A 26,753-nucleotide genomic window follows, 5' to 3' on the forward strand; every position below is an offset into this window, starting at 1 on the left:
TAAACAAAGCTAGTTAATTTGCTGTGATTTCTACCTTAATTTAAACAGATAGGTGGCTTAGCTTTAGAAAAAGATAAAAGGAAACAAATTATTTTCTTAGGTCTTTTGCAACCTATAAACAAACATTGTTTGGATCTTAATATCAGCACGAACTAATACAGAATGCTGTTGCTTTGGAGACAGATCTAATTTCATTTATTTTAAAGATTTATTTATTTATTTGAGAGGCAGATACAGACAGAGAGAGGGAGAGACAGAGAGGTCTTCCATCTATCTGCTGGATCACTCCCCAAATGGGTGCAATTGCGGGAGCTGGGCTGGTCTGAAGCCAGGAGCCAGGAGCGTCTTCCAGGTCTCCCATGTGGGTACAGGGGCCCAAACACTTGGACCGTCTTCTACTGCTTTCCCAGGCCATTAGCAGAGACCTGGATTGGAAGAGGAGCAGCCAAGACTTGAACCGGTGGCTAAAAGGGATGCCACAGGCAGAGGCTTAAGTTACTAAGCCACAGTGCTGGCCCTCAGATCTAATTTCAAATCCTTGTTTTGCTACCAAAAATTGTAACATAGGATGTTAATTTATTCGAATCTCCATCTTTACATTTATAAAATGGAACTAAGCACTAAATCTTTTTTTTTTTTTTTTTTTTGACAGGCAGAGTGGATAGTGAGAGAGAGAGACAGAGAGAAAGGTCTTCCTTTGCCGTTGGTTCACCCTCCAATGGCCGCCATGGCTGGCGTGCTGCAGCCGGCGCACTGTGCTGATCCGATGGCAGGAGCCAGGTGCTTCTCCTGGTCTCCCATGGGGTGCAGGGCCCAAGCACCTGGGCCATCCTCCACTGCACTCCCTGGCCACATCAGAGAGCTGGCCTGGAAGAGGGGCAACCGGGACAGAATCCGGCGCCCCAACCTGGACTAGAACCCGGTGTGCCGGCGCCGCAAGGAGGAGGATTAGCCTAGTGAGCCGCGGCGCCGGCCCAGCACTAATTCTTAAGGATAGACTGAGGACTAAACTAAATAACAAAAGTTATATTTAAGGTGCCAACCCTGAATTTTTCAGCAACTCAATGAATGTGTGCTATTAACATTGAATAAGGGTAGGCCGGCGCCGCGGCTCACTAGGCTAATCCTCCGCCTAGCGGCGCCGGCACACCGGGTTCTAGTCCCGGCCGGGGCGCCGGATTCTGTCCCGGTTGCCCCTCTTCCAGGCCAGCCCTCTGCTGTGGCCAGGGAGTGCAGTGGAGGATGGCCCAGGTGCTTGGGCCCTGCACCCCATGGGAGACCAGGAAAAGCACCTGACTCCTGGCTCCTGCTATCGGATCAGCGCGGTGCGCCGGCCGCAGCGCGCCGGCCGCGGCGGCCATTGGAGGGTGAACCAATGGCAAAGGAAGACCTTTCTCTCTGTCTCTCTCTCTCACTGTCCACTCTGCCTGTCAAAAAAAAAAAAAAAAAACATTGAATAAGGGTTTCAAATTAAGGAATTATATATCATTAATTTATTATTAAATACAGTAAATAAAAGGAGAATTAAAATGTTTTCTTCTAATTTCAGATTTGTGTTAGGGGAAAATTCATTAACAATAAATTCATAGCAATTTTATAAGAGACAATTTTACTTATTGCTGAATTTTGCTTTGTCAGAGTTTTGCAATGATCAATAATGAACTATTGAATTTTGCTTTGTCAGAGTTTTGCAATGATCAATAATGAACTATTGCACATCTAAAAAAGTCTAGAAAGTACAGTGTATTATGGTTCTGTTGAAATTGTTATTCATATTATTTATTCATTTTTTAAATTAATGTAGCATGCATAGTAAAGGGTTTTCCTGTGAGGACTATTGCCAAAAGAGATGAAAAAAATTTAAATTTATGAAAAATTCATTTACAAATGAGTTAGTAAAACAGTAGAGATTTATAATGAGTTTGAGAAACAATAATGTGAAAACTGAGTGTTAAGTGAAAAGGAAATAAGTGGGAACTTAAAAGTACTGTATCTGTGTAAGCTCACTTTGTTTTTGCACTGGGTGAACACAAATTATTTAATCCACTAAGAGTACAATGTAAATATTCCTAAATTTGTATATTCCTTAAATAAAATTTTTAAAATGTCAATGCTGATAATTTTCCAGCAAAGAAAAACAAACAAAAAACAAACAAAAAAAGAGTACAGTGTAGAGAAAATTTGTCACTTGATAAGTCTGTTTCCACACACATTTGAATTCAGATGGTGGGCAGCAAGATCTGATGCAGTATCAATTTAATATAACTTGGGAGAGAATAACAAAAACATATTCCTACACAATAATCATAATGTCTCACGAACAAGTTCATGACTTGAATGAATATTGAATTTCCTTACAATTTACTTCCTTTTAATTAATCTAGAATATATGGTCTTAAGTAAGCCTTGTATATGTTTTGTAGAAATTAACATTTCTCCTATCCTTAGTTTCCCTGCATTGGAGGCAGTAGAAAATAGAGCCATTATAATGTTTCTAAAATACCTCACAGAGTAAATATCAATGACTGAAAATGTGTTCAAGGTATTATCCCTTTTTTTCTGAGTGAATCTTACACGTGAATGATAATAAGACTTCCTAATAGAATATTGATCAGAATGTTGTGAATGGCTGTGTTACTGAGAAACAACATTCTAGTGGTTATTGAACAAGTAGGAAAATTAAGTTATCATTTGTATTATATGTATCTTCTGGTATGCATTTGTACTACTTGAGAATAAAGGCATATTTCCTAAGTACTAGAAGATTGAACAGCCCATGGGATTTTAATATTCAAGTTATCCTTGAAGTACTTCCATACCCTATTATAGAAACACATAATATAGTGCCTACTAGAATAATTTAAATATTATAATATGAAAGTGCATATTTTAAAGAGAATTTTTTTAAGATTTACTTATTTTCACTTGAAATACAGAGTTACAGGAAGGTAGAGACAGAGACAGAGAGAGAGTGAGAGAGAGAAAGAGCTCAATCTTCCATCTGCTGATTCACTTCCCAGATGGCCTCAATGGCCAGGGCTGGGCCAGGACTGGAACTCTGCATAGGTCTCCTGTGTGGGTTCAGCAGCCCAAGAACTTGGGCCATCTTCTGTTGCTTTCTCAGGTGCATTAGCTGGATTGGAAGTGGAGCAGACGGACAGGAACAGGTGCCCAATGCCAGTCTAAAGGGAACTTTAAAGATTTCAACTCATATTGCAGAAGGACTTTCACAATAAAAAATCAAAATAACATATTACTAACTTACTACAAGGATGAAATTTTAACTTATATATACATGCACACACATATGCCATTATCTCATAAAATGTATATGTACATACCAAATATATGTGCATTCATAGTTCATAAGTATGTACATAGATACATACATAGTATTATATATACTATTGACATGTACTATTAATTCATATACAAATTAAGACATTTGCTTTCACAAAGGTGCTTGAAATATTCCTGTTATGTAAATCAATAGATAGAAATATATTGAAATAATCCACTTAAAATATCTGAAAAAAAAACTGTTTTTCCTGAGGTCATTATTAACATAAGATCTGCATTTCAATTTTATACGATTACAAATTATACAAAGAGAATAGATTCATACTTCAAAAAGGATAGTAATGGTCCTGAAATATTTGGAGTTAAATTTATTTAACATTACTTTGCTAATAGTCTAAATGTTAATATTTTTAATATTGTATGGAATGTACTGCTCTAATGTTTTTTAAATGTGGAAAATGAGAATGGTTATTCATGTAATGTTTGAAACTGTTTACCAAGATAAAGAAAACTCATACTAAAATTGACATAGTTTACTTTGTTCATGTTAAAAAAAAAATCTAGACCTTTGTTTCCCTGCCTGTCTCTAGTTTCCCTCTTTCATTCTCAGCTCTCAAGCCACTACATAATCCTGCACTCTGATATTTCACCAAGTGCACACGCACAAATGCCCAGAGACTTAGCTAAATAGATTGACTGATATACTACCAGTTCTCTGAAGAGTACCTTGTACTCTCCATCCATATGGTGTTATGCTTGTTTGTGAATGGTCAGAAGATAAAGTATAGAAGAAAATATCCATCCCTCATTTGTCTATTCTATAAGAATCAAAACATATATTTGATTTTTAGAAGCCTTCCCTACTGATGCATTGGATCAGTGCACCTATGTTGTGCAAATATCTCAACTTATTTTATAATACACTGTATTAATATTTTTATATCATTATTAAACTTCGTGAACTAGGGTTTCAATTTTATTTATTTTTGGTTTTATTTCCCATGTATAGTATAGTTCTGGGAAATACTGGTATGTTTATTTTTTGACATTATATTTTAGAATGTTTTTAAATTTACAAAACAATAATTATGAGGTAGTAATACAAAGAATTTCCATATGCCCCTCACCTATTTTCTGCTATTAATATTAATATCCCATGTTAATATCTTTGTCACAATTAATGAGTCAAAACCACCTTCCCTCTTTTTTACTTAAACACCTTTTATCTCTCTCTCCCAGCCTCCAATATGCAACATTCTATACTCAGATTTTAATGAGATTTATTTTTCAATTTTTACTCCTACATATAAAGGAGAACATGTAATATTTGTCTCTCTGTGTGGCTTTTCTCACTCAACATGATGTCCCCTAGTTCCATCAATTTTGCTGCAAATGACAAGATTTCATTTTTTATGGCTGAATAGTATTTCATTGTGTATATGTGTGCATACACACACACAAACACACACACATTTTCTTTTTCTGTTCATGTGATGATAGGCACCTGGGTTGATTCCATATTTTGCTTATTGTGAGCTGTGCTGCTATTAACAAGGAGAAGGTATCTCTTTGATAGAATGAATTCATGTATTTTGGGTATATACCAAGTAATGGTATTTCTGGATCATATGGCAGTTCTAGTCCTAGTTTTTAAAGAAGTCTCCCAACTCTTTTCTACAGAGGCTACACTACTTTACATTGCCAGCAACTCTTTGCAAGTGTTCCCCTTTTTACACATTCTTGCTAGCACTTATTACTCTCTGCCTTTTGACAAGAGTGAGGTGATGTCTCATTACTTCAATTTGCACTTTCTTGATGGCTAGTAATATTAAGCAATTTATATTGTTAACCATTTGCGTTTCTTCTTTTGAGAACTGCCCAGGTTCCATATCCATTTATTCAAAGGATTGGGTTTTTTGTTGTTGCTGTTGATTTTGCTTTGTTTTTCTGTTATTGATATATTCTGCATGTTAATCATTTGTTGGATAAGTAGTTTGCAAATATTTTCTCTCATTCTTTTGGATGTGTCTTCATTCTAATGATTGTTTCCTTCATTGTACAGAAGTTTCTGAGGTTGGTATAATCTTATCTGTCTAGTTTTGCTTTGTTGCCTGTGCTTTTGTGGTCTTATCCAAGAAGTCCTCATTTATACTAATGTCTTGAAGCGTTTCCCCTATGTATTTTTCCAGCAGTTTCATAGTTTCTGATCTTACTTACAGATTTTTGATCCATGTTTTCAGAGATAGGGCTCTAACTTAATTCTAATATATATGTAGGTCCAGTTTTGTCAGCACAATTTACTGCAAAGACTATCTTTTCTTCAGTGTATATTTTTGGTCACTATATGTAGAAGGATTAATTTCTGGGCTCTCTTTTCTGTTCCTTTGATCTATGTTTCAGTTTTTATGCCAATACTTTGCTATTTCAATTACAATAGCTTTTGTAGTACACTTTGAAATGAGATATCTTGATTTATTTTTGCTCAGAATTCTTTTCTCTATTCTGGGGTTTTGTGATTCCTTATGAATTTTAAGATTTTTTTTTCTAATTCTGTAAAGAGCATGGTTGGTATTTTGATACGGATTGCACTGAATCCATAAATTGCTTTAGGTAGTATAGACATTTTAATGAGTTTCATTCTTCCAGTTCATGAGTGAGAAATATCTTTCCATGTTTTGTGTTCTTGATTTTTCATCAGTATTTTATAATTTTCATTGTAGAGATCTTTCATTTATTGGATTAAATTCATTTCTAAGTATTTGATTATTGTGTAGTCATTGTGAATGGGATTCCTTTCCCTGATTTTCTTCTCGGTGAGATTGTGTTTGTGTATATATAGAAATGCTACTGCTTCTTCTATTTTGCTTTTGTATCCTGCTACTTTATTGAATTGGTTTATCAATTCTAATAGCTTTTTAGTGGAGGGTTTAGGATTTTCCATGTGCAACATCATGTCATCTGCTAGATGGATATTTTACTTCCTCCTTTGCAATTGTGATGGTATTTATTTTTCCTACCTAGTTGCCTTCGCTAATATTTCCAATACTAGATTTAATAAGAGTCCTCATCTTGCTCACCTCTGAGGAGAATTGTTTTTCAACTTTTCCCTGTTAAATATAATATTGGCTGTTCCTGCATTTGTCCTATATATCCTTTATAATTTTCAGATATGTTGCTTCTATGCCTAATTTTTGGAGAGCTTTTATCTTGAAAGGATGTTGAATTTTATAGAATGTTTTCTCTACATCTGTTCAGATGATCCTATGATTTTTGTTTTTCATTCTGTTGGTGTGATTTATGAAATTTCCAATTTTTAAATGTTGAACCACTGATGCATTTCTGGAATAAGTCCTGCTGGACACTGATATTCATCTTTTTGATTTATTGTTGGCTTTAGTTTACCAATACTTTGTTAAGAATTTTACATTTATGTTTATTGAAAATATTGGAGCAGTTTTATTGTATGTTATGCCTTTCTTGTTTTTAATATCAGAGTGATGCTGACTTCATAAAGAGTTTGGCAGACTTTCATCTTTTTCAATATTCTGGAATATTTTGAAAAATAATGGCGTTAGTTCCTCTTTGAATGTTTTGTAGAATTCAGTGGTAAAATCCTCAGGTCCTGGACTTTTCTTTGATGGGAGAGTTTTTTAAAAGATTTATTTCTTTATTCGAAAGAGTCACAGAAAGAAAGGGAGAAGAGAGAGAAGTCTTTCCTTTGCTGGTTCACTCTCCAAATGACTGCAGCAGCTGGGACTGAGTCAGGTCAAAGCAGGAGCCAGAAACTCGATCGGGGTCTTCCCACACGGGTGGCAAGGGTGGAAGTACTTGGGTCATTTTCCACTGCTTTACCCAGGCCATTAGGCAGAGCAGCCAGGACACGATCCTGCACCTATGTGTGATGCCAGCATTTCAGGTGGCGGCTTTACCCACTGTGCCACAATCCAGGCCTGTTTGGAGACATAGTTACTGTTTTCGTTTCATTGCTTGTTATGGATCTATTTAGATTTTTTATATATTATTTATTTAATCTTAGCAAGTAATATGGATCCATGTATTTGTAACTCTGTTATTATTCTTGTTTATTTCTACTTTTATTCCTTTGTGATCTGAAAAGATATTTGGCATAATTACAGTCTTTTTAAATTTAGTAACACTTGGGTTGCCACATGACATATAGTCTATACTAGAAAAAGATCCATGTGCTGAGGAGAAAAATATATATTCTATAGCTGTTGGGTGAAACGTTCTGCAGATGTCTGTTAGTTTCATTTGTTCAATAGTGTGATTCAACTCCAATGTTTCTTTGTTGATATTTCTGTCCAGATAACTTGTCCATTAATGGCAGTGTGGGGTTGAAGTCCCTCATTGTTAATGCACTAGAGTCTGTCTCTTTGAGTCTAATAGTATTTTTGTATGTATCTGGATGGTCTTATGTTGGGTGCACAAATAGTTATTATTGTCATATCTTAATGACTGGTATCATTTGTATCAATATGTATCTTTTTTTAATTAAAGAACTGAAGACATTCAGGTTACTATTTTAATTCTTCATTTCTTTAAAAACTTTACTCTTAATATTTCCTTACATTGTTATAATCTGAGAATTTGTAGTGTTAATCTTGCTTTATTTTAATATTTTTTTAAAAAAATTAAAGATTATTTATCTAAAAGGCAGAATTAGAGAGAGAGAGAGAGGGAGAGGGGATGGGAGAGAGAGAGAGAGAGAACAAGACAGAGAGAGAGACAGAGACAGAGAGGAAGAAAGATCTTCCATCTGCTGGTTCATTCCCCAAATGGCTGCAACAGCAAGGGCTGGGTGAGACTGAAGCCAGAAACCAGGAGCTTCTTTTAGGTCTCCCACATGGGTGCTGGGACCCAAGTACTTGGGCCATGCTCCTCTGCTTTTCCCAAGCTCATTAGCATTGAGATGGATCAGAAGTGGAGCAGCCAGAGCTCAGCCCCATGCCCATAATGGATGCTGACATCACAGACAGTGGCTTAACCTGCTACACCACAATATCAGCCCGTATTTTTTAATATTCTAAGCAAAAGTTTATATATAGACTGGGTTTTGATTTTCCTTCTTGTGGTTTAAGCCAGAATGCCATAGAAACCATAGTGTATTAGAATCTTTATAAATTAAGCTGAAGTATGTTTACATCCCTGTTCTATGCTGTATATATTTTAAATATAACTTTATGTTTATAGGGTCCTCCTGGAGCTGCAGGGGCAGAGGGAAGACAAGGTGAAAAAGGTGCTAAGGTAAAATAGATGTAGATGCTGTGCTTCAGAATCTCATGCATGCAGTGAACCACATTGACTTTAGAACCTTATATAAAATAGTGGTATCTTTTGTTATTATTCATGTGCTCACATGTTTTATTTTCTTTTAGGGAGAAGCAGGTGCCGAAGGTCCTCCTGGAAAAACTGGTCCAGTTGGTCCTCAAGGTCCTGCTGGAAAGCCTGGTCCAGAAGGCCTTCGGGGCATTCCTGGCCCTGTGGTGAGTAGCAGTGCTGAAAGGTGACGTTTTGAAAATATTGTTTGATTTCCAACATGAGTTTTGCGTGAGATGTTTCTGACAGCATTATTTAATAAATTGCATCATGGATATTTTTATGGGAATTCAGTACATATTAGGTAATAATATTATATGCTCAAAATGTATGGTATTTATTTAGTAAGTGTATCATAAAATTCTAATTTATAGAGGCAGAATATAAAATTAAACCCTATTATATTAATGATGTAAATTTTTGTATATATACTTTAATCTATGTATTCATATGTATATGTTCATATGGACATATACACACATAACAAAAGGACACAAAATTGCTTACAAAGTCTGTAGACATTCTTTCTATGGTGGAATTCATAGATGATTTCCAGAATTTTTTTTAAAACCTATTGTATTTTTTAATTAAAAATTATTTTTATTTTCTATAGGGAGAGCAAGGTCTCCCTGGAGCTGCAGGACAAGATGGACCACCAGGACCTATGGTGAGTACCATACAGTTATTTTAGAGAGAATTCCTGAAATCAATTGTTGATAAGATAGACTTCTTGAAATTCCAGCTTATAAATCGATTTATATTTTGTACAGCATCCCAGGAGGAATATTACTCAGACCTAAAAATTAGAAAATAATATCCACTGTAAGAAAATGGAAAATATCCCACTTGATCAAAAGACTTTCCTTTCTTTGGACAAAAAAAAAAAAAATTACTTCCACTCTGAGTAAAATGTCTCTAGTGACCCAGTCAGTCTTTTTCCTAGTATGGAAAATTCCCAGAATTCATAGAATGACACTTAGTTTCCTGTGACTTCATTTTAAAGAATGATGTTGGCACAGACATGCAATGACTCCTTGATCAAATAAGTTCTTTTCATGAACCATACAGTTAGAAAGATAAGATTCTATCCTCCATCAGTGAAGAAATATGCAATTACAATACCGAATAAACTTGGTCACTATATCATAAACCTTGAGAGTATTATACTTGGAAGAAGTAAAACCTTTAGTTTACTGGCATACTCTATGCAGATCAGTTTATTGTTTGAGGGAAAACTGTCCTTGCTACAAAATTTGAAAGAAAGTGAAAATAAAGACTTGACTTTTAAAATTATTGCTTACTAGGTGACTTGCTAGTTTTATAAACAGTTTTTATTTCATAGTAGAGATAACTGAATTTCATTGTCCAAAGAATTATTTATGAAGGGCTTTATTAAAATAACAAATTAGACAAATAACAATAAGTAAGTCACTTGCATATAGGTTTATTTATTAAAAAAATTATTTTTTTATTTATTTGAAAGGCAGAGTTGTAGGAAGAGGTAGAGAAAGAAAGCAGGAAGAGGTAGAGAAAGAAAGCAGTCTTCCATCTGCTAGTTCACTCCCCAGATGGTTGCCATGGCACAGGGCTGGGCCAGGACAAAGGCAGGAGCCAAGAATTTCATCAGGGTCTCCCACATGAGTACAGTGGCCCAAGGACCTGGGCCATCTTTCGCTGCTTTCCCAGGCCATAGCAGAGAGCTCCAAGAGAAGTGGAGCATCAGACTAGAACTGGCACCCACATGGGATGCAGGCACCACAGGCTGGGCCCTAACCCGCTGTGCCACAGCTCCAGCACATACAGGTTTATTAGTCATGTTCCTCCATATAGTAATTCAAAGTTCACTGAAATGCCTCTTATCTCATGCATTAATTATCTCAGAGATACATATATCCTGAGAACACTATCAAAGATAGAATTCCCAATTCCCACGATACAGGAGGAATTTTGACCACTCCTTTTAAAAACAGATGCCCCTTTAATTTGTCTATCATAAATTTACCTACCAAATAGGTCCTAAGTGTTAAAGAGATTAGTTTTGAACTTTTGCTGAGAAGTTAAGGATCACTTATTTAATAAGTGGATCAAAGTTATCAAAATGTGATTGACTTCAAGAAAGAGATGAACAACTCTGAACACATTCTCATCAGCAAAGGAAGAGGCCCAGGCTGAAGCAGGGTGGGCGCCACCTGTGCACCACTATTTAGGAAATATTCTCCTTAGAAACAGTAAGCTCCTAGCAGCACATTTACAGTCTGGAAGAAAAAATACTTTGCTTTAATGTCATCCTAAAATTTGCCAGAGGGATTTTTTTATTATTATTTCAGATTTTCCAATAAGTATTCTGACCTTTCTGCAGATGAAATGAAAAGTATGTGCTAGAGATTTCCCTCAGCTAATATTGAAAATAAAACCATCAGATGTGTCACCCGACTCCAGCTTACAGAAGTTTGTATTCTTGACTCAAACCCTTTAATGCAAAGTGGGATGATAGGCATCACCAGTGAGCAGCGTAGGCCCGTGCCATGCTCGGCCTGGATTTTGACTGGAGAGTCTATGCATCATGTGTACACTATCAGCTTGTCATAGCTTCAGTTATGCTGGGGTATTTCGCCAAGAAAATGCTATTTAATGCCCAGTGGGTGAGGATGGACAGAGAAAGCATCTCCACAGTGCCATTTGTGGCATTTTAATGAAACTTTTGACTCAGCAAAGAAATGTATATCTCAGTAACTGATTTTTTTAATCGGAGTAAGATGTAGTTTATCATGATCACTGGTGACGATCTTGATTCTAAAACCAAACTCTCTAGTCTCCAAAACAGGCACAACCACTCTCTTGTAAGATGATTTTAGGAAAGTTAGTCAGTTTCCTTTAAGCTCTTTATTCTTAAAATGAGAATATGAATACCCTCTGTACCATGAAATGCTATGAAGTTTAAATAAGCTAAATGGGGATGGGGATAGCCTCTATTTACTGAGTTTCTTATGTTTTTTAAGTTAGTACTAGTAGCACCATAAAAAGATTAAATGAATTGATAATTATTTTGAAAATATTAAATTTCTCATTCTTAGTGAAAATTAACTAAATTTTATTTTATTCATGCATGTGTATCATCCATAAATCTGATAGCAAGTTGTTGGTTGTTTAAATATAAGGACTATACATGTATGATTATACTCTCAATGGTTAGAACATAATTTAGTAAGTACTATAGTAGAAGCAGGTAGAGAATGCTAGGTATAATCACAATAGGACAATAGGACATTCATCCCCTCTGAGAATAGAATGTGAATATATGTATGATATACAAGTGTGATTAGATTATTGAAGGAGGAAAAAGGGCTTAAGTGTGAAAGGTGAAACTAACAGACACTAGAAAACTTGCACTTGTTTACATTAATCTCTGAAATTTATATGAATAATACTTCCTCTATGATGTATTTTTCTCATTGTAATTATAAATATATTCACACACATTCAAGTCTACACAGGCCTCAGCTTGCTTATCACCAGATTTCTGCAACTACCTGTCGGGTTTCTTTTTCCCTCTAACAGCTGCCGAACACTTTCTACTGCCATGCACCACTGGCTAGACAAAGCTGCCAAGCCCTTGCCCGTTCCCCAACTTTCAAGCAAACTTAGTTGTTCAGTGAACATGACCTTTTGCTTTGATCTTCCGAGTTTGCAGCTACCTTATTAGATAATTGAATTGTAACAGGACATCTATTACCCATGTATATTACAGTTTAAAAATTTTATGGGAACTTAAAAACAAATTCTTTGAGGTATAATGAAATATATTTTAAAACTCTTATAATGATTTATTCTTGGAGTCTGCCCACTCTGTTTTATTGATTGTGCTGTAATTAATATATGATATAGTATTACTTCAGAAGTTAATTTCTCATTATAAAAATCATTTTATATGTGCATGTGTGAATTTAAAATAAATAGCTAGCTAGCTAGATTAGATATGCAGATGATAGAGTGATAGATACACAGACACATACACAGAGACACACATATTTAACATCACCATGTGGAACTGAGGTAGAATGGCTCGTGTGGGAGTTCACAGTAAGCTAAATACAACGGTAACCTATATAAAGAGTCCTATTAGAGTTTTTTTTTTTTTTAAATGGAAGTACTACTTTGTGAGTAGACTAACAATAATCACTAAATGAAATAAGACCAAGTGTTTTAAAAAGAAGAGTTCTGGTATCTAATTTCTACCCTCTGCTGCAAAGACAAAATTAACTGAATTCAGTAGATTTAGAAAACTACTATTTACTTGATTTTTTGAAGGCAAAATTAGCATTTATTTTTACTTTTAAGTTTTGTTTCATATGCTTTTATTTTAAAAACCTATTAGTTGTGATGTAGCTGGAAATTATTCAGTATTTAGTTTTGGTCAAGATGACTTTGGTTTTACCATATACTCCTTCTTTTTTGTGATCTGGTAAGTTAAATATTTGATAGCATTATTTTTCAAACCATAAAAGCCTGAATAAAAGGTACAGTTAATTATTGAATTACCTTTTGATATTTTAATGCTACATTTAAACTGTAAACAGTGTTGAGACTTAGTTCATTGGTAATGATAAAACAAGTTTAAATAACACAGCATTTGCTTTTCACCAAATTAAACATTACTATGCAATTTTATGTTCCTAAGTGTCGAATCTGCAGTTTCTTTAAACTTAGTGCACTGGAGTTTTGAAATGCAGATCAAAGCAAATATTCCAAAAAGCATAATACTTCAGGGGAAAATGTTTGATTGTGTATTCTAGATGCTTAGGAATGTATTATCCCTGTTTTCCTTTTCACTTTATTACTTATGAATTATGTATTTCTCTAGGGTTTTTCAATTTACAGTATCCTAAAGAGGAAATAGAAAATGTGTATACTTGGAATAGTGTTTTTATATGCTGAGCTGATGTTTTTAATCTGTTCCGGGTTCTGAGAGTTATTTATAACTGTTTTCAATATCCTAATGTTACCAATTTATATTTCTAGCTAATGAAAATACAAAATTGATTTTGCTTGGCATATTCATGGTTAGAATCATTTTGTAGTAATATCATGAGATTATTATCTTAGAGGAACTAATATTCATTACCTGTAACTTTTTCATGAATAATATCTATAGAAAGGATTTAAAATCCGCATAATGTCTAGTATATTTCTTATCAAACCTCAGCAATTAGAATTACTAGTATTTCTTCTTTTTTGTCATTTTAGCCTGTGCTGTTAGATAAGAAAGCTGCTAAGAATCTACATGTAGCACATCTAAAATTAGATAGAAATAGAAATTAACATTTCTATTAAGATTCACTGTTGGTGCAGCCTTTGTAAGCTTAGTTTTCCTTCACTGCCACAATATTATGAACCAGCTATTATTTTTAGAATATTTCTATTAATAAAGCCCAGAGACAATAAGCAGTAGATCCAAGATCCTCCAGATTATTCTGTGGGAGACTGGAAACTCTATGAATGAAACACTGAAAAACTGATGCCCACAGCAACAGCCCCAACACTTCTCTCTCTCATAACAAAATGGAGTGTTTCATATTTTAATCTAGAGAATATATTGATTTTAACTGATATACATCAAGTATAACCAACCTTTAAAATTGGTTTCTGGTACTGGCATACATATATGTAATTTATTTATTTATTTAAGAGGCAAAGGAATAGAGGAAAAGAGAAAGAGAGAAGCAGATAGAGACAGCTTCCATCAGCTGTTCTCCTCTCAAATACATCAACACGGGTCTCCCACATCTGTGGCAGACTGAGGGATTAGATACGAAATATTCTTGGGATAAAAAATAAATGGATGCTATAACAGGTACAGAGATTAGCTTTAATTAGACATTTCACAATCTGCATGTATTCTAAAAACCATATTGAAGTGACAAATATATCTAAGTTTGTTAATTTGAGATAGGTAATTAGGTATTTTAAAAGATAAACAAAAAAATCAGGGAGGTAAAATATAAATGGTTCTCCATCTTAATTCAGTTTCTTAGTTTTGTATTGGCAAAATGTGTGATTTCAAAAAAAATGTTTCTGGATGTCTGCTCTTTTTAATTAAAAAAAAAGGTTTGTATTACATTCAATCATTCCTAAAGCTCAGTAAATTCCTAAATTTTTGTGAGAGTTTATAACCAGACCGATTTTAAGTTCTCACGGCTCTGCCACCTGTCAATCTAATCAATATTAGTCCTCAAAATATTTCAAGGTGATCAGTTCCTTTGAACTGTCTGAGATCCTTGATTTTCAGTCACTTTGATCGCAATAAATTATTAAGAGAAAATTGCCAAATGTACTATGTTCTAAAAGTCCTAAAATGACATCATGTTCCCCTCTGTTATGATTTGTTAAAGCCATTTCTGGTTCTGGTATAGTCCAAGATTCAAAAAGCTCTGACATTCCTCTGTTCCCAGCAACCGAGTCACAAAATGTTTCTGTTTTTCTCTTTCCTGTGCTCTCCACAGGAGCCCTTCTCCCTCAAAACTGCTAAAATCTGAATCGGTCCACTTCCTTATAGAATTCCTTCTTTCGTAGTTTGCTACATTACCCTACTATTCTTTTCGAATGTTGCTAGTGCTTCCCACCAGAGTAGCACCATCTCCTCCTTGCTTATTCCTCATTGACTGAAGGAGTCAATTGTCAAGCTGAAAAACTTGGGATCAGAGTTCAAGGTGTGAACCTTAGCTTTAATAGTTGGAAATAAAATCAGCCAGTGTCTTACAAGGAAAATGGAGAAATGGTGACTTCATTAACATTGTTGTAAATATGTAAGATGAATTACTAAACTAGTTTTGTTGATTCTGTGGCACTTTGTATGTACAAGAAATGCTGGAATTACGAGGTTTTCTTACTTTGTCTCTCCTGGAATCATAATGAAAGTGAAAAAGTAATTGAGATAAGTATTCAGAAAATTTGCCATAGCCTAACCAAATTATTGTCTACTAATTTGAAGTTATTGTATACAGAAGTTTTTTTTTCTTATTTTGAATAATATTTGACAACCATTTTTAGACATAAAATTCTTATTTAGATACAAACAAAAGGTGTATTAAATGTTTTTCTACATTTCTTTCTGTGGTTATCAGAGATCAATGACATCCGAAGTTCGAGATTTTTGTAATTTTTTCTGAAACTATTGTTTCAGAAATTTCAGTTTAGAAAAGAAATATTTGATTGGATGTGTAATTTGGAAATCATTTCTTCTAAAATCAGGTTAAACATTCATATTTATATCTTATTCTCAACTGAAAAGACATATAAACTATGTCATATATCTATAACTTCACATTTATTTAATCAAAATGATCAATATTATGGTTAAAAATTAACCATAATGATTTAACCAATTATATTTATTTAGAATACTCAAAAAATAACTCTTCATTTTTAGCTATTTTTGAACTAAATATTTAATTCAAAACCAAACTTGTCCTGTGAATAGTTAAGTAGCATGATTCTTGAACTAATACCTACTCTATATGTGTTGTTATTGTTGTTGTTTTATTGCTTCTTTTGTTATTATTATTATTATTATTATTATTTAGGGACCCCCAGGCTTACCTGGTCTCAAAGGTGACCCGGGCTCCAAGGGTGAGAAGGTAAGAAGAAAAAAAAGTTTTATTATGATTCTGTTACACAAATAGCATAAGCAATTGCTTTTACAAATTAAAATCACTCTAAAGGAATCCTTTGCTGTTCTAACAATGCAAAAAAGATGTCAATCCTTAGATTCCTAGATGTATTTAGAAAAGAGAAAATTTGGAAAGTAATAGTAGAAACTGCTCCAGAATTGAGTGTTATATTGTCTCAATATTCCCTCTTAGGAATCATACAGAGAAAGCTTATAGTTATATTGAAATAACCATTCAGAAAATAAACAGATGGAGTGACAATATGCTCATTTTTATGTTTTTAAACATGAGATTTAATATCCTCAGCCAGAAATATTTTTCAAATACTAATTTGATCTCCCAGAATTTATGCTGAATTTCACCAAATAGCAAGAATAAGTTTGTTTTAGAGTGGTATTTATGTATTTCAGATAATTTTTAAATCTCCAGATAACTTTAAAATTTTTAAAGCCTCTAAATATAGAAATAATTTCATATTAAATGAGATGCTTATTATAATAATAAGTTTATGGTTGTTAGTTGTTTATGTCATCAGTATTACATACGGTCATTATTGTCCTTATAAATGAGAGAATTAATCAAATGAAACACCAAAGATATTTTCGTAAAGCATATTGTTCCTTAGTAAACACCTTGCTTAAAAAAAAGAAAAAAAAATAAGGCCCACTTAATGTAAGCAATGAATGATCCAGTCAGGTGAGAGAATTAGAATCTATGCTCTTCAGAAAGTCTATTTTAATCTTTTTTATCTGCTTTCTAAAATTTTGTTTCATAAATTTAATGGGCAAATATTTTATAACTGGAATTCAGCGATGGTTGTGATTTGTATATCATATCAAATTTCTTTTCTCTGTCGTCTACAGGGACATCCTGGTTTAATTGGCCTGATTGGTCCTCCAGGAGAGCAAGGAGAAAAGGGTGACCGAGGACTCCCTGGAACTCAAGGGTCTCCAGGAGCAAAGGGTGATGGGGTAAGGACATAACGACCTGTTTCCTGTCCAACAATGCACATAGACTTGCTCACATTAAAAAAAATGACCAAAGCAGTGAAGTATTTTATTTTAATCTGCTGTCATCAATTGTGTTTTCAAAAAGAGATTTTTATTAACTTTGGGTTAAATAAGTTAAATATTATTTATGTTAAAATCATAATCATTACCATTCAGGAGTTACTTGCACAGTATGTACAATATGTCCCCATCACATCCAGATTTTATGTTGAGGGCTTTAGGGAAGATTAAAAAGATATATAAAGAATATTGAGATAGTACAGGTGATTATAGACATTACAGCAAATGGGAAAAATTCAGAATTTTTACAAAAGCCATTTCTTAGATTCTAAATGACAAGGCTATCCTTAAGCATTTTTAAATTTTCTAAATTTTATAATATGATTTATTATATAAAACATGACAATAGAATAAATGAGGAAAAATGTTTAAATTGGATGATTCTTAGGCCATGTGTTGTAGCTCAGCAGGTTAAGCTGCCACATGGGATGCTTATATCCCTTACTAGAGTACTTGGGATCAAGTCCCACCTCAGCCTTTTGATCTAACTCTCTGCTATTGTACCTGGAGGCAGCAGATGATGACCTAAGTGCATGGGTATCTGCCATCCATGTGGGACATCCAGTTGGAATTCCTGGCTCCTAGCTTTGTCCTGGCCCAGCCTTGGCTGTTGTATTTGGGCAGTGAACCAGTGGGTAGAAGAGCTCTTTCTGCCCATCTCTGTGTCTCTATCTCTCTCTGTCTCTCTCTTTCACTCTGCCTTTCAAATAAATAAATATGAATAAATAAAATAAATAAAAATGAACAAATAAACTTGACAAAAAATAATAAATCGGATGATTCTCTTTCTAGGGGATTCCAGGTCCTGCTGGTCCTATTGGTCCACCTGGTCCTCCTGGCTTACCAGTGAGTAGAAGAGAAAATGCTTTTGAAGGGTAGAGTTAAGTGGCAAGTATGACAAAGTGGCACAAATGCTCCAGATTTTTATCTGTATATTTCCTTTGCATTTTCTAGGGTCCCCAAGGTCCAAAGGGTAATAAAGGCTCTACTGTAAGTACTTTTCCCTTTGGTATTTTAAGCTTTCACTATAGTCTGTTTAATTGCCCTGTTCTTTATTTATGGCTGTCCCTTTTCCTTTGCAACAGGGACCTGCTGGCCAGAAGGGTGACAGTGGTCTTCCAGGGCCCCCTGGGCCTCCGGTAAGTGCATTTAATAAGAATAGTGTGGATAGATAATTCATAACTAGAGCCTGCCAATGATTTCTCTGAATTTGTAAGATGGATCAAAAAGTACATCCTGCCAAAAATGACGATTTTATAGGAAATGGTAACTATATCAATTAGGTAATCATGTGTACATGCCAAGCCTTATTATTTAATTGAGCTCTCTGTAAATATAAAGATACTTCATATATTATAATAAGCTTGTTTGAGTAGTTTTTCAAGGAAATCACATGCTGTTTTTTATCACACTTTAAAGATACTAACTGATGTATGCCACGAAAACACATTTATAACTGATCCTAGGAATAAAGACAAATTCAGTTGCTCAGTAATATTTTTCCTAATGTATATAATGATAATTTTAAAGTATTAATATGGCTACCATTTATGAATACTGACATTTTCCAGGCTTCACACAATTATTAAGTGATAGAATTAAAATATAGATCCATGTGAAAGTGTTTTAATCTCCTTTCTTGAGCTAAAATGTTTCCAACTATATGTGCATTATTTTGCTAGGGCTGTGGTAATGACTTATCAACAGAAATGAATCATCTCACAGTTGTAGAGTGGAAATTCTAGATGGAAGGGTCAGCAGAGTTGTTTGTTACTTCTAAGGGATGAGACCCATTTCAGGCCATGCTCCTTGGCTTTGTGGATAGCTGTCTCCCCCTCTGTCTCTTCACATCTTCCCTCTGTCCGTCTCTGTGTCTAAATTTCCTTTTTTCTTTTTTTAATTGGATCAGGTCATACTTTATTGCCTACATTCTCTTAACTAATTATATCTTCGATGACCTACTTCCAAATAATATCACATCCTGAGGTACTGGGGTTAGGAAGTCAACATACACATTTTCGGGAAAGCAATTTAACCGAGAACAAAATTGCTTAACTCTGCTGTAGCTCTACTGTTACATACATGTGAATTCCAGTCTTGTTGCATTTATTTTAGGTTTATAAATCCATAAAGCTCTAAGATACACATAATTGAAGCAAGCTAATGTGTATCTCTTAAAATAGTATTTCATAACATAACTTACCATCAGTGTGATCGATGACTCATTAGATAACACAGAAGCCTCAAAATCCTGTTTTAGTTCTCAGAGATTTTAAAATTTCGTGGTGTAGGGGCTCACCATGCAGCACAGCAGGTGAAGCAGCAGCATGCAACGCCAGCATCTGTACCTGAGTTCTGGTTCAAGCCCTGCTTGCTCTACTTTCAATCCAGCTTCTTGCTAGATTGCACCTGGGAAAGCAGCAGAAGTTGGCCCAAGTATGTGCGTACCTGATACCCATTTGGGAGACTAGGATGGACTCCCTAGATCCTGCCCTCAGCCTGGCCCTCACCTCACCTGGCTATTGTGGCCATTTAGGGGGTAAAACAGTGGGTGGAAGATCTCTGTCTTTTCTGTCTCAGTCTCCTTTTTCCTCTGCCATTCTGTCTTTCAAATAAATAAATCTTTAAAAAGATAAAATAAAATTTAGTGGTGAGGATGGGATGTGTAAATGAGAACTCATTAATAAGTAAGAGTGTAATATATATGTAACATGTCTACCCAAATTGGTGTTGCATTCATGTACAAAGGGCTGTAAATTATCTGGCTTGTGCACCTACATACATATCTTCACTAGGTTCTTTTTAAAAGAGCTTACAAAGTTTATAAACTTGTGTATCAAATATTTTGTAGCTATGGAAAACTAAGCCAACTATAGTTTCTTATAATAAAATATCACCAGTGATACCTAATGTCTTCAGACTACTTCGCAGAATATTATTTACATTATCTCCTTTAACAGGGTCCACCTGGTGAAGTCATTCAGCCTTTGCCGATCTTGTCACCCAAGAAAACAAGAAGACACACTGAAGGCATGCAAGCAGATGCCCAAGATAATATTCTTGATTACTCAGATGGGATGGAGGAAATATTTGGTTCCCTCAATTCTTTGAAACAAGACATTGAACATATGAAGTTCCCAATGGGTACTCAGACCAATCCAGCCCGAACTTGCAAAGACCTGCAGCTCAGCCATCCTGACTTCCCAGATGGTATGTTAATAACACATGGTAAAACAAAATGCACTGAGCCTCTAAGTGACTGAAGTGCATTGTCAGCTCATTAATCCAAGTTAAGTGTCTAATATGCTCTCTAAATAAAACTACAGCAAATAATTATTAATTCTAGTCTTGTAGACAGAAAAAAACATCATTTATGTGGTGTACTTCAAGATCTGCTTTGGAAAATCCTTGTTTGTTAAATAAGGTTTCATTAAATCATGATAAGGTCATTCCCTTGTAGACAATTATCAGAACATGAGTATTGTGAATTCACACATAAGTTCATATTGCTATGCAACTATACTAAATTATTAACTTATTTAACATTAATATTAATACGTTCAGCAGTAAGATTACATTATAAAGTTGTTTGAATGAATATGATCAGTGCTTTAACATTAATGTGAATAACCTGAATATGATCAAATAGCCTAACTGATTAACATCATTTGGTTTATCAGTTAGTCAATAGTTTGGTGAATGGAATATTAAAGAATCAGAATAGCTTGGGGCAAAAATTCAACTTTTGTTGATCTATAAATAAACAAAAGCATGAACAGTTTATTTGTTATGAAAAGCTAGGAAAACTTATTATACCTACATTTTTTGTAAAATCCTGTATGTACCCGTTGTTCTAAGAAGGAAGCAGTTTCAAATATTCTGTTAGTTGACTAAACTCATAGAGTTAAGAAAGTAGGAACAGGCAGATTTTTCGCTGACTTTAAATCTCCCACTTTATACTGAAATACTTTGCATCCTCTTTTACTCCCATGAAAATATTGTTTTGCACTATCAATCCCATAATGAATGTTATAACTGAGATTAAAATAATTTACTGCAGATAAAAATGTTTAATGCAATTCAGAACAGCTACCATAAAAGAAAATGTCATAAAATCTAATCTTAATCAAGCACAGCCTGTTAAAACTAAAACACAGGTAGTTATTACGAATTCTATGCAAATTGCTATCCAAAGTCTTTAAATTTTTATGTTTATTTGGAAAAGATATGTTAGTTCAGTGATTTACAAGGAGATTCTTACATTTAACTGGCATTCAGTAAGCAAAGAGTTTAAATGATTTAGTTTGAATGTGTGCCAGAAAATGGCCCTTCTACACCTGAATTTAAATATACTTATTAGTCAGTCAGCAAATTCCTATTGAGTTTATATGAAATTTAAACAAAACACAGAGAATATGATATTTATATGTTATAATTGTTATACTTCACACCTAAATGAAGGTAAGCATACCTAAATAAAAATCATATGTAAAAGATGACAGCAGATTCTGAGTTATATAACAGCACATGATTAACTTGAGCAATTAAGAAAAAAATATTCCAAATTTCAAGAGTGGTAAGCTTACTGTGAACTGTGTTTCCAAATGTTTTGGTTTCCTTTTTTGAAAAAAAAAATATTTATTTGCAAATCAGAGTTACAGAGAGGCAGAGGAAGAGGCAGAGAGAGAAAGTCTTCCATCCACTGGTTCACTGCCCAAATGGCCACAAAGGCGGAGCTGAGCCGATAGGAAGCCAGGAGCCAGAAGCTTTTTCTGGGTCTCCCACAAGGGTGCAGGGACCAAGGACTTGAGCCATCTTCTACTGCTTTCCCAGGCCATAGCGGGGAGCTGGATCGGAAGTAAAGCAGCTGGGACTCAAACTGGCACCCATACGGGATGCTGGCACTGCAGGCTGGGCTATACCCACCAAGCCACAGCACTGGTCCCACAAGTGTTTTCTGTATTAAACTTAGCCCTATTAATTCTTGAATGGACTGATTAGTTAATTGGAATTAAATTATTTTTAGCAATATTGTGTACTTATAAAGACGTATAAGAGAAGATTGCCCTTGAGCTACTTGTTATCTGGCAGTAGAGACAGAAAAAGAAAAACATTAATAACAGCACATTATTGGGGCTGGCGCCATGGTGCAGCGGGTTAATCCTTCACTTGTGGTGCCGGCTTCCCAAATGGGTACTGGTTCTATTCCCAGATGCTCCTCTTCCAATCCAGCTCTCTGCTATGGCCTGGGAAAGCAGTAGAGGATGGCCCTGCACCTGCATGGGAAACCAGGCGGAAGCTCCTGACTCCTGGCTTCGGATCCGCACAGCTCCAGCTGTTGCGGCCATTTGGGGTGTGAACCCATGGATGGAAGACCTTTCTCTCTGTCTCTTCCTCTGTCTGTAACTCTGCCTCTCAAATAAATAAATAAAAAATGTTTACAGCACATTATAACATTATTTCATGAAAAAAATACTGAACATTTAGGTCATTTAGCGATTATTCCATTTTGGTGGAATTGCATGGTAATATTTGAGGAGGGAACATTTATTCTGAAGTCTTAAAAAGTCAGTCGTGCTAAGAATCAGAAGGACAAAATGTGTGGAACATTTGCAGAGCTTTGAAGACAAGCTCTTGCTGTTTTCATGGAACTGAAAGAAGGTTCTTGAAGCTGAAGCAAAATGGAATGAAAGGATGCTGGATCATAAGCTGCTGGGCTACTGTAGACTAGAGGTGGTGATGGCTTGATTTAGGACTATGTCAATAGAAATGAGAAACAAATAGATTACACATAGGTTGAACATAGAATCCATAGGATACTGACCACACTATTGAACAAAGTATCTTAAAATCATTAAGCTGTTATTTAATTTGTGCATATGAGGGATCTTCAAAAAGTTAATAGTAAATATTATGAAAAAATTATGAATGGATTTCAAAAAAAATTTTGCACCTATGTAAACTTACCTATAATTCCATCTTCCATGAGCTTTTTGAAGTACTTTTATACACATGGGATTTGAGGTCAAGTACATCTGATTCCAATGTGCAGGTAATTTCACATGAATAAATGAGATGTAAATATTTGAAGAGGTGACATTTAAGCTGCAACCTAAAAGTGATAGAAATTTCAGAATTAAAAAAGAATGTTGCACATAGAGTACATGAGACATTTGCAAAGCTTTGAGACTGACTAGAGGAAAGGCCACTCTCTAAGTATTTAAAATATACTGCAGTATGCCAAAAAATCTAAAAAGGCAGAGATCCATGCTTATTTATTTGCCATATTTCTCTTTGTAATCAAATTGTATAGCTAATACATAAGATTTGGGATCGATGCATTTATGTGTGTCCTATTTTTCTCTGCCTTCTAGGTGAATACTGGATTGATCCTAATCAAGGTTGTTCAGGGGACTCCTTCAAAGTTTACTGTAATTTCACAGCTGGTGGTGAGACTTGCATTTATCCTGACAAAAAATCTGAGGGAGTAAGTATCAGTCTGCTTTGGTGGGGAATGCTGACACTTCCTGCCATGTTTTTGCAATATTGAACTAAACAGGAACATTATATTGTCATATTTTCATTTACCTGCTTTTCTTACAGGGTAATTAGACCATTTTATTTGCATACATATGAAGAAGGCACCAAAATGACACATAGAGTTAAAAAATACATCTTTTTAAAAATTTTTCCCCAAATGTATTCTCTATGCACCTGCTTGTTCTCTAAAATCCAGTGGCTTTCGATAAAACAGCACAGCTGAATCTTAGATTTCAGCGAATGGGTAGTATTCTTCTGCCCAATTATCATGTGGTAGAACCCACAGCTGCATATTATGCTCAAAATGCTCAATTTTATACAGAATTAATCTTTTATACAAAATATCCTCTGCACTTACGTAATTTTAAAATGTTTATTCTCTGAAAACATATTCCTTGATTGTCACCTAACCATATCTATACACTTGAGTTCTACCTTTAAAGCTAAATAGCAATCATTAATATCAGAACGCTTTTTCACTAGCATGATTATATTTTCCAAATATTTTGTAAGTAGAACAATTTGCCCTTTCCTGTATTCATGCAATTAAATCTCATTCTTCTTAGTAAATGGTATGGGCATACAAAAGCCCCTGAAGGCAAAGCAAAGCAATTTTATGCATGGCTAATCTTTCTTGGAGGAAAATTTGTGAGTTAGAATGGATAGCAGGGGCAGACACAAAGCAGCCTTCATTTCCCAAGCCCACTTGATATGTGAAAAAGCATAAGAAAACTCGAGACACCAAAGAAATATGGGAAAATCTGGAGAAAAATACCTTCACTTTTACTAACTATTCAAATCCCCTCTGGTAAGGCCTTATAAATCCTCATATTTTGCTGATCTCTACAAAACAAAACAATGAATGGGGTCCTATAAAATATTCTAAATATTCCTGCCAGTGGGAAATGATTAGGCTTGCTTCCTACAAATAACTTTTCCCTTGCATCCTCCTCCTTACTTCCTGGCTGAGTTTTTAGGAATGTTTTTGAAAAGCTGATGGTTCCAGCCATACTGGCTAATGCTGGCTGGCATTCTGAAGGTTTCCTATGTAAGGAGCTACCTAAGTATTCTTCCAGTGTTCCCTATGACCCTCAGTGTGCCTTAACAAGTTTGTTTCTTCCTGCCTTTTCATTGTGAGCCAGTAAAGCGAACAGGAAGGAAGTGATTCATTCTTCACTGCATGAAATATGCAAGATCCATCTCTAATTACTCCTTATCTCATTTTGTGTAACCCAGGGTAGACGCAATTTTAAAAGCTAATCCACTACTTTCTGAAAATTACCAATATGTTCATAAACACTAATGTACATAATTTTCATTTACTTTTAAATTTTCCTATTCCTTTTCAACAGGTCAGAATTTCATCATGGCCAAAGGAGACACCAGGAAGTTGGTTTAGTGAATTTAAGAGAGGAAAACTGGTATGTTATTAACTCAATATGAAATTGTTTATGTGGAACTCCTTAAGCAAGCTTAAATTACATATCTCTAGACCCAGACTGTGAAAATCTAAATTATACCAAGCAAGACTGCATGTGTTCTCTGGTTTGCTGAATCTAATATCTCTTATACAATTGTGGTATCTTAAAATAGACTAAATTGTTTATATCAAAGTAATTGGAAATATACTAAATTTACTGAAAAAAATACAGTCATGTAAAGTACCTGAGGTAGACATCATAGAATAGATTGTTAGAAATATCAGGTGCAAGAATATAATATCCACTCAGTATATCTGACTCCTACCAAGTCATGTTGTGTCTGTTGGAAGTTTAGTTATTCTTTGTTTTCTATTTCAAAAAAGAACTTTTAAAATTTGCAATATTTTCCTCTTACTATTTCATTGGAAATATTTTGATCTGACTGACTGTATTAGAGAAAAGATTTGGTTAAATGTATCCCTATATAGTTATCAACTCTTTAATAATTTTCATTTACTTTTAGGTAACAATGCCCCAAAACTTTATATTTAAAAATATATTTTAATTACCATTAATTACCATTTAATTACCATTTATTTACATTAAAGTGTTTTCCATGTATCAGATCATTATTCAATTATTTGACCTTCTTTCAAAAACACTGTATACATCTGTTGAAATATTGCACTGAAACCCATAAAGGTGTACAAAGATTACATGTTAATGTAGAAAGCTGTTATCTTCCATTGAGTACTAATCATGTTGTTATTTCTGTACAGACGAACCAATATTAATGACATAAGTGAAATTCTCCATTTACACAGTATTACTCTAGTTCAGTCTTAACAGTCACATATTAATATCCATGTTGCGTTCTTACCTGTGTGTCAGTTAACATGCATATGTAGAACTCTGTGCGGTTTATTGTTTTATTTTCCTTAGAGTTCATTTTTCATATAGATTTTGTTTTCTAACCTAGCAAACATCTTCATCATCTGAATTATTAACCAATAAAGAATAAGTAAAATAAATATAAAAAGGAAAGTCACCAATAGCTGCCTTTACATTGAGTTAATCTATATTCTGGATGAATTTCTCAATTTTGTTTAAAATTAGGACAATATCTTTCTCCTGAACCAAGATATTTCACTAAGATCTGTTAAAACAGCTTATGAAGATTATACAATTCAGTTCTAAATATCTTATAACTGACTAGTTTCCCACTGTTAATACAGATTAAATATTGAATCAGCAACATTTTCTTTTGTTGTCTGAGACGTTATGCTCAGTGTTGGTGATACAATGATGAATATGTACATTATCTAAGAATAGGTAAACTGGAATATATGTGGTGAAAATCAAAGACCAAAACCAACTTAGAAGACTATGGCCTTAATATTTTAAAAAAGCACACATGT

The 26,753-nt window shown here is 34.5% G+C and overlaps 1 protein-coding gene across 2 annotated transcripts in view; it reads left to right on the forward strand.

The window, feature by feature from the left end:
- COL11A1 (collagen type XI alpha 1 chain) overlaps window positions 1-26,753 on the forward strand; it is a 209,003-nt gene that overhangs the window by 178,356 nt on the left and 3,894 nt on the right. For both annotated transcript variants that reach the window (XM_017346045.3, XM_008264806.4), the window contains exons 55-65: window positions 8,512-8,565; window positions 8,697-8,804; window positions 9,251-9,304; window positions 16,218-16,271; window positions 17,168-17,275; window positions 18,167-18,220; window positions 18,329-18,364; window positions 18,460-18,513; window positions 20,335-20,584; window positions 23,749-23,861; window positions 25,267-25,335. In XM_017346045.3, the coding sequence (XP_017201534.1) occupies window positions 8,512-8,565; window positions 8,697-8,804; window positions 9,251-9,304; window positions 16,218-16,271; window positions 17,168-17,275; window positions 18,167-18,220; window positions 18,329-18,364; window positions 18,460-18,513; window positions 20,335-20,584; window positions 23,749-23,861; window positions 25,267-25,335 (954 nt within the window). The remainder of the gene's footprint in view (window positions 1-8,511; window positions 8,566-8,696; window positions 8,805-9,250; window positions 9,305-16,217; window positions 16,272-17,167; window positions 17,276-18,166; window positions 18,221-18,328; window positions 18,365-18,459; window positions 18,514-20,334; window positions 20,585-23,748; window positions 23,862-25,266; window positions 25,336-26,753) is intronic.

This window comes from Oryctolagus cuniculus, chromosome 7 (genome assembly GCF_964237555.1).
Source record: "Oryctolagus cuniculus chromosome 7, mOryCun1.1, whole genome shotgun sequence".
Taxonomy (NCBI): Eukaryota; Metazoa; Chordata; class Mammalia; order Lagomorpha; family Leporidae; genus Oryctolagus; species Oryctolagus cuniculus.